General features: G+C 48.4%; 2 protein-coding genes across 3 annotated transcripts in view; one reads left to right on the forward strand and one right to left on the reverse strand.

Moving 5' to 3' along the window:
• The window catches only part of CASP9 (caspase 9), a 30,455-nt gene extending 29,588 nt beyond the window's left edge, over positions 1 to 867 (forward strand). The window contains exon 9 of the mRNA XM_001082859.5: positions 119 to 867. Coding sequence (XP_001082859.2) covers positions 119 to 211 — 93 coding nt within the window. The 3' untranslated portion in view covers positions 212 to 867. The remainder of the gene's footprint in view (positions 1 to 118) is intronic.
• On the reverse strand, positions 168 to 17,975 carry LOC106992406 (chymotrypsin-like elastase family member 2B). Of its 2 annotated transcripts, none has more exons than XM_077973536.1 (8): positions 17,845 to 17,975; positions 17,466 to 17,554; positions 12,511 to 12,608; positions 11,304 to 11,432; positions 10,311 to 10,447; positions 7,329 to 7,474; positions 5,940 to 6,092; positions 168 to 388 (listed from the first exon to the last, which is right to left on the reverse strand). In XM_077973536.1, exons 1-8 carry the CDS (start codon positions 17,885 to 17,887, stop codon positions 302 to 304), a joined length of 882 nt encoding a protein of 293 aa, XP_077829662.1. In that variant the 5' UTR covers positions 17,888 to 17,975; the 3' UTR covers positions 168 to 301. The 2 variants fall into 2 exon arrangements, with proteins under 2 accessions (XP_077829662.1, XP_014973810.2); XM_015118324.3 differs by lacking the exon at positions 168 to 388 and adding an exon at positions 1,681 to 1,784 and having other exon boundaries at positions 17,845 to 17,972.

Consider the following 17,975-nt stretch of genomic DNA (forward strand, 5'->3'; position numbering starts at 1 on the left):
GCAGTTTGAGCTGTTTTTAAGGTGTCGGTTGAGTGGACATTCCCCCCAGCCCCTCTTGAATTGTTCCTTCAGTCCAGAGAACTGAACTCACAGAGCTCTCCATGGTCATGTCTTACAGGTCGCTGATGCTGTTTCGGTGAAAGGGATTTATAAACAGATGCCTGGTTGCTTTAATTTCCTCCGGAAAAAGCTTTTCTTTAAAACATCATAAGGCCAGGGCCCCTCACCCTGCCTTATCTTGCACCCCAAAGCCTTCCTGCCCCAGGCCTGAAAGTGGCTGAGACCTGGACTTTCCTGCAACTCAAGGACTTTGCAGCCGGCACAGGGTCTGCTCTTTCTCTGCCAGTGACAGACAGGCTCTTAGCAGCTTCCAGATCGGTGACAAGGGCTGAACAGTGGAGGAAGAGGGACAGATGAATGCCATGGATTGCGTGTGGCCTCTTGAGCAGTGGCTGGTCCAGGGCTAGTGACTGTCCTGTGATCCCTGTGTTCTCTCTAGGGCAGGGATTAACCTCTGTACTACTGACCTGTGGGGTCAGGTCACCCTTTGCTGTGAGGCTGTCCTGGATGTTCAGCACTGTCCCTCGCCTCAGTGCCAGTGACACGTCTCCCTGAGTGGTGCCAAACAAAAATGTTCTCAGGTGTTGCCAAATATGTCCTGGGGTATAAAACTTTACTCACCTGACCACCACTGGTCTGTAGGGATTTTTGGCTACACACAAACCAGTATCTCTCATAGATCAGCAAGCTGGGGCCTACTAGAGCCTGAACAGCTGTAATCTGTGAATTCTAAGTGAAGTTTTAAAAATTGTTAATTTTTCCTACATTGCATTAATCTTAAAAAATAAAAGGCAAATATGGACTCTCTTTTGCCTCTTTCTTCCCTCATTTTGCTCCAACTCTTTGTTCTTCCTTACAAAAGAGACTTTTGCTTTTTTCAAAACATTTCCCCATGTTTTTCTGGGCTCTCACTATGTTGCCCAGGCTGGTCTCAAACTCCTGGGCTGCGGTGACCCTCCCAAGTAGCTGTAACTGCAGGCTGCACCACCTCACCCAGCCCCATTTCTTCGTGTCTCATTTCACTTGATCCCTATTCCATCCCAGGAAGGCAACAAGGGAACAAGGGTGAGAACCCTGTGCTCAGGGAGGTTAGGTCTCTTGTCCAAGGGAATACAATTATCCAGAGATAATTATAGGGAGGGGCCCATGAAGCACCCCCAGACTGCAGTGTGAATGTGCTGTGCAATAGTGACACGTTGGGCTGCTCCACTCTGAGGTCTTTTAAGCTGTCCTTATGCCAGCCTATTTGTTGTTTTTTGGGCTTTTTTTTTTTTTTTTTGAGAAAGGGTCTTACTCTGTCACCCAGGCTGGAGTGCAATGATACGATCTTGGCTTCCTGCAGTCTTGACCTCCTGGGCTCAAGAGATCCTCCCACCTCAGCCTCCTAAGTAGCTGGGACTATAGGTGTGCACTACCTCTCCCAGTTAATTTTTGTATTTTTAGTAGAGACAGAGTCACACCATGTTACTCAGGCTGGTCTTGAACTCCTGGACTCAAGCGATCAGCAAAGTGCAGGGGTTACAGGCTTGAGCCATTGAGCCTGACCTACTTCTGGTTTTTAGGGCCCTGGATGTTCGGATGGATTGCTAAATAAATAATAATAAAACCCTCATCAAGATGTGATTTGTATAGTTGTCACTTTATATAATATTATTTTCCTTCTGGGACTTTTCCAAGTCTGAAACCGTCCCGGAGACTTCTTTTGGTTAGTTATTTGCAATCACCTGCAGGACACACAAGAAAATCGTCAGGTTCACCTAACTGCAGAGCTGTGCGTGGCAGTTTCCTGTCTCTGTCCTCCTGGGCTAAGCTCCTCATGTGAGTCACAGGCAGCCCACACTGCACTAGCTCCTGCCTGAGGAGTTCTGATGACGTTTCGGAAAAAAGATGCAATCACAGCTTTTCATTGACCTGTTAGGGTCTTCCTGTAAAGGGGGTCTTACCAGGAGTCCTGTGTGGGCTTCAGGGTAGGGGGCCTTTGAACCCCCTAAAACTTATATTTCAAATGTGTGGATGGCGTATTTTAGATTTCATTTGTTTCTCAAATCAAAACTTCTGTTTGCAAGGCAGTTATGCAATATGGTTGGGGCAATTACTATTTCCGGAGACTTTTGATCAGTATCTGTTAAACTTTTTTTTTTTTTCTTTGAGACAGTCTAACTCTGTTTCCCAGGCTGGAGTGCAGTGGCACGATCTAGGCTCACTGCAACCTCTGCCTCCCAGGTTCAAGCGATTCTCCTGCCTCAGCCTCCTGAGTAGCTAATATTACAGGTGTGCACCACCACGCCTGGCTGTGTTTTTTTTGCATTTTTACTAGATTCAGGGTTTCACCATGTTGGCCAGGCTGGTCTCAAACTGCTGACCTCAAGTGATCTACCTGCCTCAGCTTCCCAAAGTACTGGGATTATAGGCGTGAACCACCGCGCCTGGCCTGTTAAACATTTTGATATGCCAACTTCATGATCCAGTGCTATAAACGGCAGGAGATCCAGCTGCTACAGCACAAACACTCAGACCAGTGTGCAAGAATTATGTCCAAGGATGTTCACTGCACAATGTAAGAGTGAAAAATAGGGAACATTAAAACTTCATTCATTATACTAAAAGTATGGAATACTATTTAGCTGTTCAAAAGAATGACATGTACGTACTGACATATAAAATGTAATAAGGTGTTAAGTGAAAAACAGCTGCAGAACAGTATGAAGACTCAGATCCTATCTTTGCTTAGAAGACAGTGTCTCTCTTTATATATATAGATACATATGCACATAAAGTTGAGAAGACCACACACCAAGCTTTTAACAATGATTGGCAGGGCGCGGTGGCTCACGCTTGTAATCCCAGCACATTGGGAGGCCGAGATGGGCAGATCACCTGAGCTCAGGAGTTCAAGACCAGCCTGGCTAAAACATGGTGAAACCCCATTTCTATTAAAAATACAAAAATTACCTGGGCATGTTGGTGCATGCCTGTAATCCCAGCTAGTCAGGAGGCTGAGGCAGGAGAATTGCTTGAACCTGGGAGGCAGAGGTTGCAGTGACCTATCAAGCCACTGTACTCCAGCCTGGGCAACAGAGTGAGACTCCGTATGAAAACAAACAAAAACAATGATTACCTCTGGAGAGTAGAATTGGAGATGTAAAATGAGGGGGGACATCTTGATACATTTTACTTGATACACTCATATTGTTTTAATATTTTTACACAGTATGTATTACCTTCTGGAAAAAGAATAAAAGCTAAGGATTCCTGAAGTTCATGTGTGACTATCATTCAATGGACATTTGTTGAAAGGATGAATGTCCCGGGCCACTTGTCTCCTCTGCTTCTCTGCTCTTTTGCTTGTACTTCCTGACCTTGGCTTGTCACTTGTCTGGGTTTATCCAGGCAGGTGCTCTCAGGCACCCCCAGGGCTCTAGTGGTTCGTGAATCCAGGCTGCACACAGTGTGTCCCTGGGTTGGGGCCACTGCAAGTTTTCATGAGCCCCTCCACCGCTGCCAGGGGCAGCCCCCACCCAAGGACAGCTGGTTGCTTGGCTCTCCCCGTTCTGAAACCTGCTACTGGGCATCCGTGCCTGCCCTGACGGCTCTTCCATGAATACAGGGACTCTGCCCAGTTGCCTCGTGAGGCGTGCTGCCCCGTGGATCCCTGCTGCCATCTGGCCATGCTTTGGGATCTGGCCTGCTCTGTTGTGCTTATATCTGTGGCTGGGAACAGCTGACGCTGGGACAAAAAAATTGGGACAATTGCCCCTGCTTCAGGTCCCCAGGTTGCTGCCAGGACCAGCTGCACAGTGACTCCCACAGCAGGATTTGGCTGGGAAAGGCCCCTAAGCAGCCTTTCATCCAGTCAGTCTCAGGTCAGGCTCCTTTGACGTGTGGGTGGCGCCTCCAAAGGTGGACTCAGATGGGTTTTTCCCAATTTATTTATAAAAAAGAACCAATTAATGATTAATGGCTACTGGCTTTTTGATTTTCCATTTTTCTCCAACAAACGTTTTTGGAATCTCTGCCTGTGACCACTTGTTGGCAAAAAGATGCCAGCAGACAGACAAATGAACAAGGAGCTGGCAAGAATCAGTGGGAACACTTGGAAGCAGCCACCTGCTTATTTTGACAGTTTAATTTCCTCCTGTGACCATGTGCTCATAGCTGCAGCTTCATATTTGGTTTTATAAGTGTCAGTTACTTTTGTAAGTGCAGAAGTTTTATAAGTGCAGTTAAGTCAGTTAGTTTTATAAGTACAGAAGTAACACTTCTCTGCAAATTAAAGTTAGTGAAGTCAGATGCCAGCTTTCCCCTTCTTTGGGGGCTCTGCCACAAATACCATAACTCCTTCTTGCTCTAGTGCCTAAAAATGTGAAGGAGTCCTGATCTAGTTCAAGTCCCATTTTACAGAAGAGCAAACTGAGGTGGTCCCTAATTGGCACAGAGTGTCCGCCTCTTCTCCCCCAGCTTCTATTACCAGGCATGGTGCTTCCTCTGCCCTCTCCTGGGCACCCTTTTCTTGTGACTGGGTTTCCTGTTCTGGCTGCTTTTGCCTACTGCTACATGTATCCATGGCTGCTCCTTAATATTTATGCCAACTATTTTTATTATTATTTTCAGAGACAAGGTCTTGCTATGTCGCTCAGGCTGCAGTGCAGTGGTGTGACCTTGGCTTACTGTAGCCTCCACCTCTCGGGCCCAAAAATCCTTCCACCTCAGCCTCCCAAGTAGCTGAGACTACAGGCATGCACCACCATGCCTAATTAAAAAAAAAAAAAATCTTTGTAAAGACAAGAGTCTTGCTATGTTGCCCAGGCTGCTCTTGAACTCCCGGGCTCAAGCAATCCTCCCTCCTTTGCCTCCCAAAGTGCTGCGATTACATTTGTATGAGCCACGGTACCTGGCCTATTATTTTTAATGAATAATTTTTAATGCTTATTGTTATAAAAAAATGTGTGTTTATTGTTAAAAAGAATTTGAGCTAATGTGGAAGCTCAGAGCAGACAGCTCTCTGAGTTTACATTTACAAGACAGGGGACCAACTCGGCTTTATTTGCCTGGGATGGTCCCAGTGTAAAACAGGAAGTCCTGCATCCTGGAAAACCTCTCAGTCCTGGGCAAACCAGGATGGTTGGTCACCCTACAGAATAGCTAGAAGATGCCTAAGGGGCACTAATTTCCAATAATTAATGCTATGGGGGTCTCAAAGTATCAGGTTTTGGGTTTAGCAAATATATACCTGTTTATAGCACTCGATGGTGGAGTCTGGGCCACACACAGATACACAAAAATAAAATCACCATTCCTATGGAACTCTTTTTTTTTTTTTTGAGACAGAGTCTTGCTCTGTCACCCATGCTGGAGTGCAGTGGCGTGATCTCGGCTCACTGTAAGCTCCGCCTCCCGGGTTCATGCCATTCTCCTGCCTCAGCCTCCCAAGTAGCTGGGACTACAGGCACCCGCCACCATGCCCAGCTATTTTTCTTTTTTTTGTATTTTTAGTAGAGACGGGGTTTCACCGTGTTAGCCATGATGGTCTCAATCTCCTGACCTCGTGATCTGCCCGCCTCGGCCTCCCAAAGTGCTGGGATTACAGGCCTGAGCCACAGCGCCCGGCCATGGAACTCACTCTTAACATGCCTGAGCAGTGTTCAACCTCTTTGGACAAGGCCACCCTCTATGTTCCTTTTCACTCAGCTTTACCCACACAGAAATTTTGGGGACCCATGGGGGGCCCAGCAGTTGCCAAGGTCTGCAGCCTTCTCCAAGGGGGTCCCATCTAGCTCTCAAGAGGAAGGAGGGGGTTCTCAGTCGCCAGCTGGGCATGGCACTCCGAGGCCAGGTAAGCAGGGCAGTGCCCTGGGGCTCAGGGCTGGTCTGGTTCTTACCGAATTGATCCAGTCATTATAGTTGGAGACCCGTGTGAAGATGGAGGGCATGTAGTAGTAGTTGCAGCCAAGGACGGACGTGAGGCTGCTGATGCCATGCACCTCCCACCGGCCGTCAGCTGCCTGACAGTTCAGCGGCCCGCCAGAGTCTCCCTGAGGAAGGCCAGAGTTATAGAAGGGTAAAGGGAGAGGAAGGGGCTGCCCTTTGGAACCATTGTTCTCAATGCATTTCCATTGTTCTGCTGCAGGTCACTGTCCTCTGAAGGCAGCCCTTGTGGTCATAGCCCAAGATGGTACCATAATTCCAACAAGAGCCAACACTTATTCTTCCTGTGTGGCCAGAGCTGAGCTAAGCAGGTTCTATGCCTTATCTCATTAATCCTCACAAAATCCTATGAGGTAAATATTCATAGTCTCCCCAGGCCACTGGAGAGAAGAAACTGGAGTGTTGAGAGGTTGGGACTTGCCCAAGGTTGCACAGGCCGTTTGTAAAGGAGCTGAGGCCACATCCCAGAGTTCAGCTGCCAGGCTCTTCCCCACTGGCTCCGTCTTCCTATGCATGGGGTGGTCTGTGTGGGCAGTGTGTAGGGCACAGTGTGATCTGAAGGGCATGTGGATCTCCTTCCTACTGCATCCCCACTTCACTGCTAAGTCCAACACAGAGCAATTCCTGGTGGTTAAGACACTGTCTCCAGGAAGGTTTCCATGGCAGCTACCTGGAGGGGACACACTGCGCCATGGATGAGAGTAATTCAACCCAGGGATTAGTTTCCTTTGGCTCCCTTCCAGCATAGAGGAAAGGATACGGAATGACAGTCATGAGAGACCTTGATGAGACCCAGGGAAGGACTTCCCAGTAGTGAGAGGGGTGGACGCGACAAGGAGAATCTCAAAACAAGAACAAACAAGAACAAGAACTAAGAAGAAAAAAGGTCAGGTTTTTTTTTTTTTTTTTTTTTTTTGAGTTTCGCTCTGTCAACCAGGCTGGAGTGCAGTGGCACCATCTCAGCTCGCTGCAACCTCTGCCTTCTGGGTTCAAGTGATTCTCCTGCCTCAGCCTCCCATTGTAGCTGTGACTACAGGTATGTGCCACCATGCCTGGCTAATTTTTATTTTTAGTAGAGACAGGGTTTCACCATGTTGGCCAGGCTGGTCTCAAACTGCTGACCTCAAGTGATCTGCCTGCCTCGGCCTCCCAAAATGCTGGGATTATAGGCGTGAGCCACCGTGCCTGGCCAAAGGTCAAGTTCTGATACATCTGGTACCATTTCCGGGTGCTTCTGCCAGGAGGTGGGAGGATGGACCTATCAAGGGATGGTTTTCCATAGCCTCTTCCCATCCCCAGCCACATTTTGTCATGGAGCGGGGCCCCTGATTATTGGCACTCACGTTGCAGGTACATATCACGCCATCACCCCCAGCGCAGATCATATTGGTCTTCACGGTGCTGCCCCAAGAGCGGGGGCTGGAGCAGGTGGCATAGTCCACAACCAGCAACCGGCCCTGCTGCAGGTCATCAGGGACAGCCCTGTTGGCTGAATGAGACCAGAGAGAAGGCATTAGGGACGTAGGGACTCCTGAGAAAAAGGAAGTGGCAGACCCCTACTGGGTTTCCCGTTACTGTCTTCCATCCATTTCAACAGGGGAACAGCCATGTTTGTCTATACTGTTTCTTCACAGTTGATTGGTTAGTGTGCTGGCCACTGGTGATTGGTTCAGCAGTGAACACCTGACTCAAGCTAAGCCAATCAGCTCCCTCCCCTGGGATTTTGAGATGGGGATGGAGAGATTCCGGTTGTGGAGGAGGCAAATCTGGGAAGTCCTTGTCAAAGGCTGACATTTTCTTCTGTGTGCAGAAGAATGAAGTAGACCCACAAAGAAAGAAATTTCTAACTGAGTGTTTCCTGAGTTTCTTACGGGCTTCCAACCCCTGATTCTAGCCTGTTCCTGATGACTGGCTGTATCTCTGCCCTTGGGTTGAAACTTTTTTTTTTTTTTTTGAGACGGAGTTTCACTCTGTCGCCCAGGCTGGAGTACAGTGGCCAGATCTCAGCTCACTGCAAGCTCCGCCTCCCGGGTTCACACCGTTCTCCTGCCTCAGCCTCCCGAGTAGCTGGGACTACAGGCGCCCGCCACCTCGCCCGGCTAGTTTTTTGTATTTTTTAGTAGAGACGGGGTTTCACCGGGTTAGCCAGGATGGTCTCGATCTCCTGACCTCGTGATCCGCCCGTCTCGGCCTCCCAAAGTGCTGGGATTACAGGCTTGAGCCACTGCGCCCGGCCGGGTTGAAACTTTTAAATTCTTATAACAATTTCCCTTATTTTTTTTGCTGAGCTAGTTCCCTGGTTTTCTGTCACTTACCTGAAATAAGAAAGTGAGCCTCCTGGCAGTTAGAGCCCCCTCCTTGGGAAAAATATGCTGGTGTGGTGAAGAGAGGGCTTTCATAATGGCCCCCAACGACACAGCCACCATCACCTCCATTACTGTTACTACTGCTATGAGTGGCAAGGATGATATTAACATAATTTTTCACTTGCGATTGAAGCCAAGGGAAGTTAGGCATTAGCCGGGCATGGTAGTTCACCCTGTAATCCTAGCAGTTTAGGAGGCCAAGGCAGGTGGATCACTTGCGGTCAGGAGTTTGAGACCAGCCTGGCCAACATGATGAAACCTCATCTCTAGTAAAATATAGAAATTAGCTGGGCATGGTGTCTGTAATCCCAGCTACTCAGGAGGCTGAGGCAGGAGAATCGGTTGAATCTGTGGGAGGCAAAGGTTGCAGTGAGCCGAGATTGCACACTGCACTCCAGCCTGGGTGACAGAACAAGGCTCTGTCTCAAAAAAAAAAAAAAAAAAAAAAAAAAAAAGGTTTTTGCTTAATATCACTCTAATTTATAAGTAATTAACACTTGTATAACATTTTGCAATGTCTGATGCATTTTCACCTTTCACCTCTTTTGGTCTTCACCAACCGTGTTTCCATTTTACAGATGAGGAGACTGAGGTTCAGAAGTGGCTTGCCCAAGGTTTCACCATGACCGACAGAGCTGGGCCTAAAAGCCAAGCATTTGGATGCCTCCCTGCTCTCAATGTCTCAGATGAACTGCATCTGCCCCAGGGTTGTCTCGAGAAACGAACAGATGGTTGTGCTTCTATCTTAATAAGCATGAAATGCCTCTTCTACCACCGCTCACCGCAGGATTTCATGTGTCTTTGTGTTTACAGGTAAGCCAGTCAAGAGGGCAATGGGGATTTATTCGAGGGTATGTATGTGGATGTACCCCTGGAAAAACATGTCATTATACTTATGCGTTTATGTCATTAGGGAGAAATGTCATAATGTCATTATCACTCATAATGTCATTATGGTCATAAGGTCATTATCACTCATCCCTTCCTAGAATCTTCCAAACCTCTGGTGATTTCACAAGCGAAGGGCGGGAACTCTGTTCCTCTTGGTGGCTACAGTCATTGGATCTCTAACCCCTGGAGTCTATGTCCAAGGAGACCCGCCCTCAGCCAGGTTCTGAGCAGCAAGACCGAATGGCACAGGGGACAGCTTTTGCCATGGGGCACGGAGGGTCTGATGAGGGCTCCAGGGGCCTTTGTGGAACTCCAGAGGCCTCAGGTCACAGAGGAAATGCCGTTCTGAACTCTAGCCTTGGGCCACACAGAAGATGTCACATGATCTCTGCAACTTTCTTTCCATCATAGGGACAGTGACAACAACTAACACAGAGCACCTACCACATGCCAGGCACTGGTCTCCAGGCTTCCTGTGGATTATCTCCTTTAATCCTCTTAACAACTCCGTGATGTAGCTGCTATTATTATGCTTTTTTTTTTTAAGATGGAGTCTCGCTCTGTCCCCCAGGCTGGAGTGCAGTGGCGCAATCTTGGCTTACTGCACCCTCCGCCTCCCAGGTTCAAACGATTCTCGTGCCTCAGGCTCCCAAGTAGCTGGGACTACAGGTGCACACCACCACACCTGGTGAGTTTTTTATATTTTTAGTAGAGATGGGGTTTCACCATGTTGGCCAGGCTGCTCTCAAACTCCTGACCTCAAGTCATCCACTCGCCTTGGTCTCCCAAAGTGCTAGGATTACAGGCGTGAGCCAGGGAGCCCAGCCAATTATTTGCATTTTACATATGATAAAAGTGCTGCATGGAGAGACCTAGTAATGTGCCCAAGGTGTCACAGTCATGAAGTGGGAGAGCTGACATTTGAACCCAGGCAGGCATCAGCCTATGCCATCCCGTCTCTCCCAGGCAGCCACACGTCCTGGGATGACAGGTGAGAGGCCCTGGCCAGACAGGGGTGACATCACCTCCCTTCCCTCCCAGGCCTGGGGGCTCCTGGCTCCCACTTACTTTGCAGATTTCCCCAGCCCGTGACGTAGCAGGGGTACTTGTTGGGTAGAATGGTGCCAGCAGGAGGGAGGCAGGCCAGCTGGATCTTGTCGGTGAGGGAGACGGGGTTAGCCAGTTTGAGCAGGGCAATGTCGTACCTGGGTCAGTGCAGAGGCAGAGCATGAGGACAGGGTTGACTTTTCCTGCCCTGTGGGGCTTTGGAGGGCTCTGAGACCTTGTCATCGTTCCCTGTACATTGCCCCAGGTTGCTCTGAGTGGCAGGGCCCCAGGGCATGTTTGAAAATGCAGACGGGCGGCCTGGCACGGTGGCTGACGCCTGTAATCCCAGCACTTTGGGAGACTGAGGCAAGCAGATCACGGGGTCAGCAGATCGAGACCATCCTGGCTAACACAGTGAAACCCCGTCTCTACTGAAAATACAAAAAATTAGCTGGGCATGGTGGTGGCGGGCACCTGTAGTCCCAGCTACTCAGGAGGCTGAGGCAGGAGAATGGCATGAACCCAGGAGGCAGAGCTTGCAATGAGCCGAGATTGCGCCACTGCGCTTCAGTCTCTGCGACAGAGCGAGACTCTGACTCACACACACACACACACACACACACACACAGAAAGAAAATGCAGAGGGCCTTGTTGAAAGGGGCAAGGCAGGAGAGGTTGTGTCCTACTCCGGGGACAGTCACAGGGTTGACAGCACTGTCCCTGTGTCCCCAGGACTTGGCATGAAGTAGATACATGCTGAGTGGACAGGGGCCCTGCAGGCTTAACTGGCAGCAAACCCAGGTCACTCTGGCAGTCTTTGCTTCTCCCTCCCCAGGTCACATCCCCACCCTAGACAGCTTTGGAGCTGGTTCCACCTCTAAGAGGCCAGAGTTCCTTTCTCTTCCCTATAGAAAAAGCAGAGTGAGTGTGGTGGGGTTGAGACCCTTGCCTCTGTGAGACCCCCATCTGTTCCCTGACAACCTCACCCTCAAGTGCACCCAGACAGAAACGAACCCTTTGGAGACCTGGTCGGAGTTCCAGTCCTGGTGCACCACAGTCTTAGAGACACTGAAGGCCAGCGAGCCGGACTCTGCAGTGTAGAGGTTGTGCTGTCCCAGCACCACGCGGTAGGTCCTGGAGGAGCTGGGAGAAAGGGGGTGTAGGGAGAGGGTCACCTCCAGAGGCCTGACCTTGGACAGTGTTGGGATAGACCCTAGTAACTGGCTGCTGCATGAGCCACTAGTTGGGGCTTGGGCTTGGGGATCTTTCCTCCCCTGGGACAATCAGTTAGTTATAATAGAGCCTAAAGTATATAACATAAGAACTATGATCATATAATAATTGTTACTATACTAACTATAAACTACAATATAAAATAAATGTTGTAATAACACAGACTCTATAGTATTATGGAGGGAATGAGACGAACACAGAGAAAACAGGAGTCATTTGGCCTCAAGGAAATTTTCAACCTTTCATTTTCAGATGGGAAAACTGAGGCCCAGACAGGAGTAACCTGGCCCAGAGTCCCACCGTTAGTGAGAAACCAGAACTAGAAGCCAGGACTCCTGACTGTAGGCATCTATTAGTTTCCCCATCATTTCACAGAGCTTATTATAAATTAGGTGGGAGAAGGGATCACTCCTTGTAGGGAGTCACAACGACCCAGCAGAAACTCCGGTGAGTTCCAGCTGTGATGAGCAGAGGTCACAGACAAAGAAGAGGGTAAGTGAGTAACACTGCAGAACCTTGTGGGCCTTTATAATTTGTCTGCAACTCAGAATTAGCTTTCATTGAGCACTTAATAAAGTGCCAGGCACTTTAGCAAATCAATTACTGAATCCACACTAAATTCTGTTACTCCATTTTCTGCAGGTGATGGTATTGAAACTTTGAGAAGTCAGTTAAGTTGTTCAAGGGAACCCAATTCCAGATCCAGAGGTCACATGTCGTTTCCCCAAGAGGGCAGAGAAAAGGCCTTCCCCTCCTTTTTATCCTCCCTCAGTGCCTGCCTGGCACGGGACACTCCATTCATGCCATGAAATGACCCATGGGTGGACCAACACACTGAACCATTGATTGACTACAGCTTGTGTCTCAGCCAGGCTAGTGGTTATTTGCAAGATTCCTTTATGTAGCATAGTGCAGGCCATTTGAGCCCCCAGCTCAGAAATGAGCACCGGCTGGTGAGCAGGCCAAGCGCCCAGGGAATGGCAGTTACCTGATGCAGTGGGCGGCCGTCAGGACCCAGTTGTTGGCTATCAGGGACCCTCCACAGGTGTGGTACCACTGGCCATTGGAGCTATACTGCAGGGAGACCTGGGGAGAAGCACAGGAGCTCTGTGGCTGTGGCTGGGTTTGAAAGAGCACAGTCTCCCTGCACTCCAGTTTCCCAAGAACAGGGCTGGGACAAGGGTAAGGGGGAGTGAGGCACTCACCTCAGGTGCACAACTTAAGGAGGCACCCAAAACCTCAGACGTCAAGATAAAAAAACATGTTAATGCAATCTATAGCCAAAAAAACTCAGGCCAGGCACGGTGGCTCATGACTATAATCCCAACACTTTGGGAGGCCAAGGCAGGAGGTTGCGTTGAGCCCAGGAGTTTGAGACCAGCCTGGGCAACGTGGTGAAACCCCATCTGATAAGGTTTGGCTGTGTCCCCACCCAAATCTCATCCTGAATTGTAGCTCCCATAATCCCCATAGGTCGGGGGAGGGGCCTGGTGAGAGGTAATTGAATCATGAGTGTGGTTACCCCCATGCTGTCCTCATGCTGTTTTCGTGATAGTGAGTTCTCACAAGATCTGATGGTTTTATGTATGTATGTATGTATGTATGTATGTATGTATGTATTTATTTGAGACGGAGTCTCGCTCTGTCGCCCAGGCTGGAGTGCAGTGGTGCGATCTCAGCTCACTGCAAGCTCCACCTCCTGGGTTCACGCCATTCTCCTCCCTCAGCCTCCTGAGTAGCTGGGACTACAGGTGCCCAACACCGCACCCGGTTAATTTTTTGTATTTTTAGTAGAGATGGGGTTTCACCGTGTTCTCCATCTCCTGACCTTGTGATTTGCCCACCTCGGCCTCCCAAAGTGCTGGGATTACAGGCGTGAGCCACCGTGCCCGGCCATGATCTGATGGTTTTATAATGGGCCTTTCCCCCTTTTGCTCAGCACTGCTCCCTGCTGCCACCATGTGAAGAAGGATGTGTTTCCTTCCCCTTCTGCCATGATTGTAAGTTTCCTGAGGCCTCCCCAGCCATGCTGAGCTGTGAGTCAATTAAATCTCTTTCCTTTATAAATTACCCAGTCTCAGGTATGTCTTTATTAGCAGTGTGAGAACGGATTAATACACTGTCTCTACAGAAAAATACCCCAAAATTAGCCACTGGGTGTGGTGGTGCATGCCTGTAGTCCCAGCTACTCAGGAGGCTGAGATGGGAGGATTGCTTGATCCTGGGAAGTCTAGGTTGCAGTGAGCTGCCATTGCACTGTGCTCAGCCTGGGTGACAGAGTGAGGCCATCTCCACAGGGGACGTCCTGTCAGCTCTACCTTGAGAATTTGTGGAATGGTTGCTACCCCTTGGTCACTACCTCAACTGCATGTCCCAATCATCCTCTCTTCTTGATGATTACTCTAGTCTCTAGTCTCTTCTCCCCACTCCCACCCACATTTTCTCCCCCTTTATGGTTTGCAAAAGTTAAAACTATCTGATGACCTACTAGGCCCTCTGTGGCCTCTCTGACCCCGTAGGCTCCCACTCTTCTCTCCTCCAGCCACACTGACTTCCATGCAGTTCCGCAAATACACCAAACCCACTTCTGCCTCAGGGCCTTTGCACTGGCTCTTCCTCCTGCCTGGAATCTTCTCGCAAATATCGGTGTAGCTCTTTTCTTCACTTCCTGTAGGTCTCTGCTCAAGATTACCTTCTCCATGAGGTCTTCTATGACCATGCTGTTCCAAGCAGTGTGCACATACACAGACATGCACACTCATGTACATGTGCACACACAGACAGCCTTGTCTCTTTCCCCTGGCTCTGCTTTACTCTTCATAGTATCTTTCGTTTTCTGGTGTGTTATTAGTTTACCCTTTCAGTTGTTTATTGTCTCTTCTACTTTATTTTATTTTATTTTTTGAGATGGAGTCTCCCTCTGTTGCCCAGGCTGGAGCGCAGTGGCACAATCTCGGCTCACTGCAACCTCTGCCTCCCAGATTCAAGCCATTCTCCTGCCTCAGCCTCCCCACTAGCTGGGATTATGGGTGCCTGCCACCATGCCGCGCTGGTTTTTGTACTTTTAATAGAGTCGCGGTTTCACCATGTTGGCCAGGCTGATCTCCAACTCCTGACTTCAGGTGATCCACCTGCCTCAGCCTCCCAAAGTGTTGGGATTACATGCGTGAACCACTGTGCCTAGCCACATCCTTGTTTTTAATTAGCCACTGGGCATTTCTCATTTTTGTGACATTAAGGGGCGTTAGATGAACTGGCTTTAAAAAAGATGTTTAAAATTGGACCAAGGGAAAAAAGACACTTAAAAGTATCTACTCCCCCACCCCAATTTAAAAATGTGCAGAAACCATCCTACAGATGTGAAATTTAGTCCATGTAGTACGTATTGTCTGTGGCCAGCAAAGTGTAGCTAAAAGAACATGCACTGAACCAAATTTGAATCCTCATTCCCCCCAGGCTAACTCAGTGCCTTTGGGCAATTCTGTAACCTTTCCAAGTCCCAGTTGCCTTCTCTGGAAACGCGGAACATAAGCCACTGTGCAGGGCTCTCAGAGTGATTAATACTGTAATTACAATAGTTGGCTGGTGCCGTGGCTCACACCTGTAATTCCAGCACTTTGGGAGGCCGAGGCAGGTGGATCACCTGAGGTCAGGAGTTTGAGACCAGCCTGGCCAACATGGTGAAACCCTATCTCTACTAAAAATACAAAAAAAAATCAGCTGATGTGGTGGCATACATCTCTAATCCCAGGTACTCAGGAGGCTGAGGCAGGAGAATCGCTTGAACCTGAAAGGTGGAGGTTGCAGTTAGCCGAGATTGTGCCATTGCACTCCAGCCTGGGTGACAGAGTAAGACTCTGCCTCTCCCCCACACCCCCCAAAAAAAGAAAATTGCATTAAAATATTATTCCTGGGCCGGGCGCGGTGGTTCACACCTATAATCCCAGCACTTTGGGAGACCAAGGCAGGTAGATCACCTGAGGTCAGGAGTTTGAGACCAGCCTGACCAACATGGAGAAACCCTGTCTGTACTAAAAATACAAAATTAGCTGGGCATGGTGGTGCATGCCCGTAATACCAGCTACTCTAGAGACTGAGGTCGGAGAATCGCTTGAACCTGGGAGGCAGACGTTGCGGTGAGCCGAGATTGTGCCATTGCACTCCAGCCTGGGCAACAAAAGCGAAACTCTGTCTAACCAAAAAAAAAAAAAAAATATATATATACACACACACACACACACACATATATATATATACACACACACACATATATATATATATATATATATATATGCCTCAGCCTCCCGAGTAGCTGGGATTACAGGTGCCTGCAATCATGCCTGGCTAATTTTTGTAATTTTAGTAGAGACAGAGTTTCCCCATGTTGGCCAGGCTGGTCTTGAACTGCTGACCTCAAGTGATCCACCCACTTCGGCCTCCCAAAGTGCTGGGATTACAGGCATGAGCCACCGTGCCTGGCCTATCATTGACAGTCTCTTAAGGAGCAGATGAATGACGCTGGCCTCTGTAGATACAGTGACTGCCGCATGGGTCACTCTGAATGCTCAAGGCTAGTGGGCTGCTAATTGCTCCTCCTACTTAAGTTAGAAACTCATCCTGATTCAGCTGGGTTTGCTCCTAAAGCAGTTTATATCAATTATGTTTGCAATAATGAAATTTGATTAAATATGTAACCAAATATTCTGAAATATGAGTTCAGAAAGAGAGTTGTGAAACAAAGTTAAATGCTTGGAAGAGACTGAATCACCATGATTCCTAAAAAATTGCTCTTGAATTAGTGTCTGTGAGAAAATGGAAAGATTGTGGGGAAAGGTCATAAAAGTCGGGATGGGCTCATAACTCAGATTGCTTTGTGAACGTCTCAAAGTTACTGCTCTGCTTTAAAGAAATGGACTTGCAGATGAGATATTATGGGGCTTGGTTTATATGAAAAAGACAGTTAAGAACTCAAAAAATTGTTTACATAGTCTAAAAATGTTTACAGCATATATGATTTAAAATAATTTCTTATGACCAACTTTTCAATTACTCAGTCCCAATTAAATCAGATAAATGAGATTTTACTATATTTGTTTGCGTCAATGTAAACTTTATACAATTCTTTTGAAATTCCCACAATTAACACATCTTAGTAATTTGTGCCTGTGCCCAACTGGGCAGTTTAGTCTTAATATCACTATTATATCAACTTAAGAAACATTTTCCTTGGTAACATTGATTTGCCTGTAAAGATTAATCTGCATAAATAGCACTGATTGGTTCCTTAAAGCAAGGAATATTTGCATAGGTAGTCTTGAATGGTTCATAGGATAATGGTACATTTGAAAGCAAGCCTCTGATTGGTTAACAGAGTAAGACTATAGTTGTAAATTTGTGTATAGGCAGTGGGGAGGGGACAGCTCCTTACTGCAGTTGGAGGAGGCACCTCTCCCTCCACTCCCAAGGTTGGCTAAGGCCACAGAAATGTATCTTTTTTTTCTTTTTTTGAGATGGAGTCTCTGTTTGTTATTCAGGCTGGAGTGCAGGGGTGCAATCTCATCTCACTACAACTTCTGCCTCTCGGGTTCAAGTGTTTCTCCTGCCTCAGCCTCCCAAGTTGCTGGGATTATAGGCATGCGCCACTGCGCTTGGCTAATTTTGTATTATTAGTAGGGACAGGGTTTCACCACGTTGCCCGGGCTGGTCTCAAACTCCTGACTTCAGGTGATCTGCCCACCATGGCCTCCCAAAGTGCTGGGATAACAGGCATGAGCCACTGCGCCCAGCCGGAAATGTATCTTACTGGTGAAGTTGCCTGTGCTGCTCTCTGAGTCCCACCAATGCTCACTTTGCCAGCACAGTAAACCCCATGGTGGAAGGGCAAAGGGGGGATGTAAAGGGAATGGGGCAGGGACGGGGGTAAGTACAGTGTGGTCAACTCACCTGCCAGGGCCAGCTGTTGGGCCTCGCTTCTTCACCACCATACATCCTAGACATACCAGGTGGGTAACTGGGGACCCCACAACTGAGGGCTATGAAAAGAGAAAGGGACTTGAGTCCAAGAAGCAGTGACCCACACAATGTAAACTACACTTGCTGCATTCTGAACCCCCAAATAGAAAACCCTTGTTCTAGAAGGATCCCAAGAGGTCATAGAATCCTGCAATTTGCTCCAGTTCTTTGAAACTCCATTCCAGTTTTCTTATGACTATACATCTGAATGCAGTAGGGGTTGGATGGGGGCCAGAGGGGAGGACAGGAAGATCCCATTCCAGCCCAACCAGGGGATGGGAAAGCAGTGGCTCTGGGTGACAGGGTTTACCTCCAGCCACCAAAGCAGACAGCAGCAGCAGGGTCCTAATCATGGTGTGTCCGTGGGAGTTCTGTCAGCGTGGCCCTGGATAAGGCCCCGGTTTTATGAGCGAACTTATCAGTGAGAGATACACTGGGAGC

This window comes from Macaca mulatta, chromosome 1 (assembly GCF_049350105.2).
Source record: "Macaca mulatta isolate MMU2019108-1 chromosome 1, T2T-MMU8v2.0, whole genome shotgun sequence".
Classification (NCBI taxonomy): Eukaryota; Metazoa; Chordata; class Mammalia; order Primates; family Cercopithecidae; genus Macaca; species Macaca mulatta.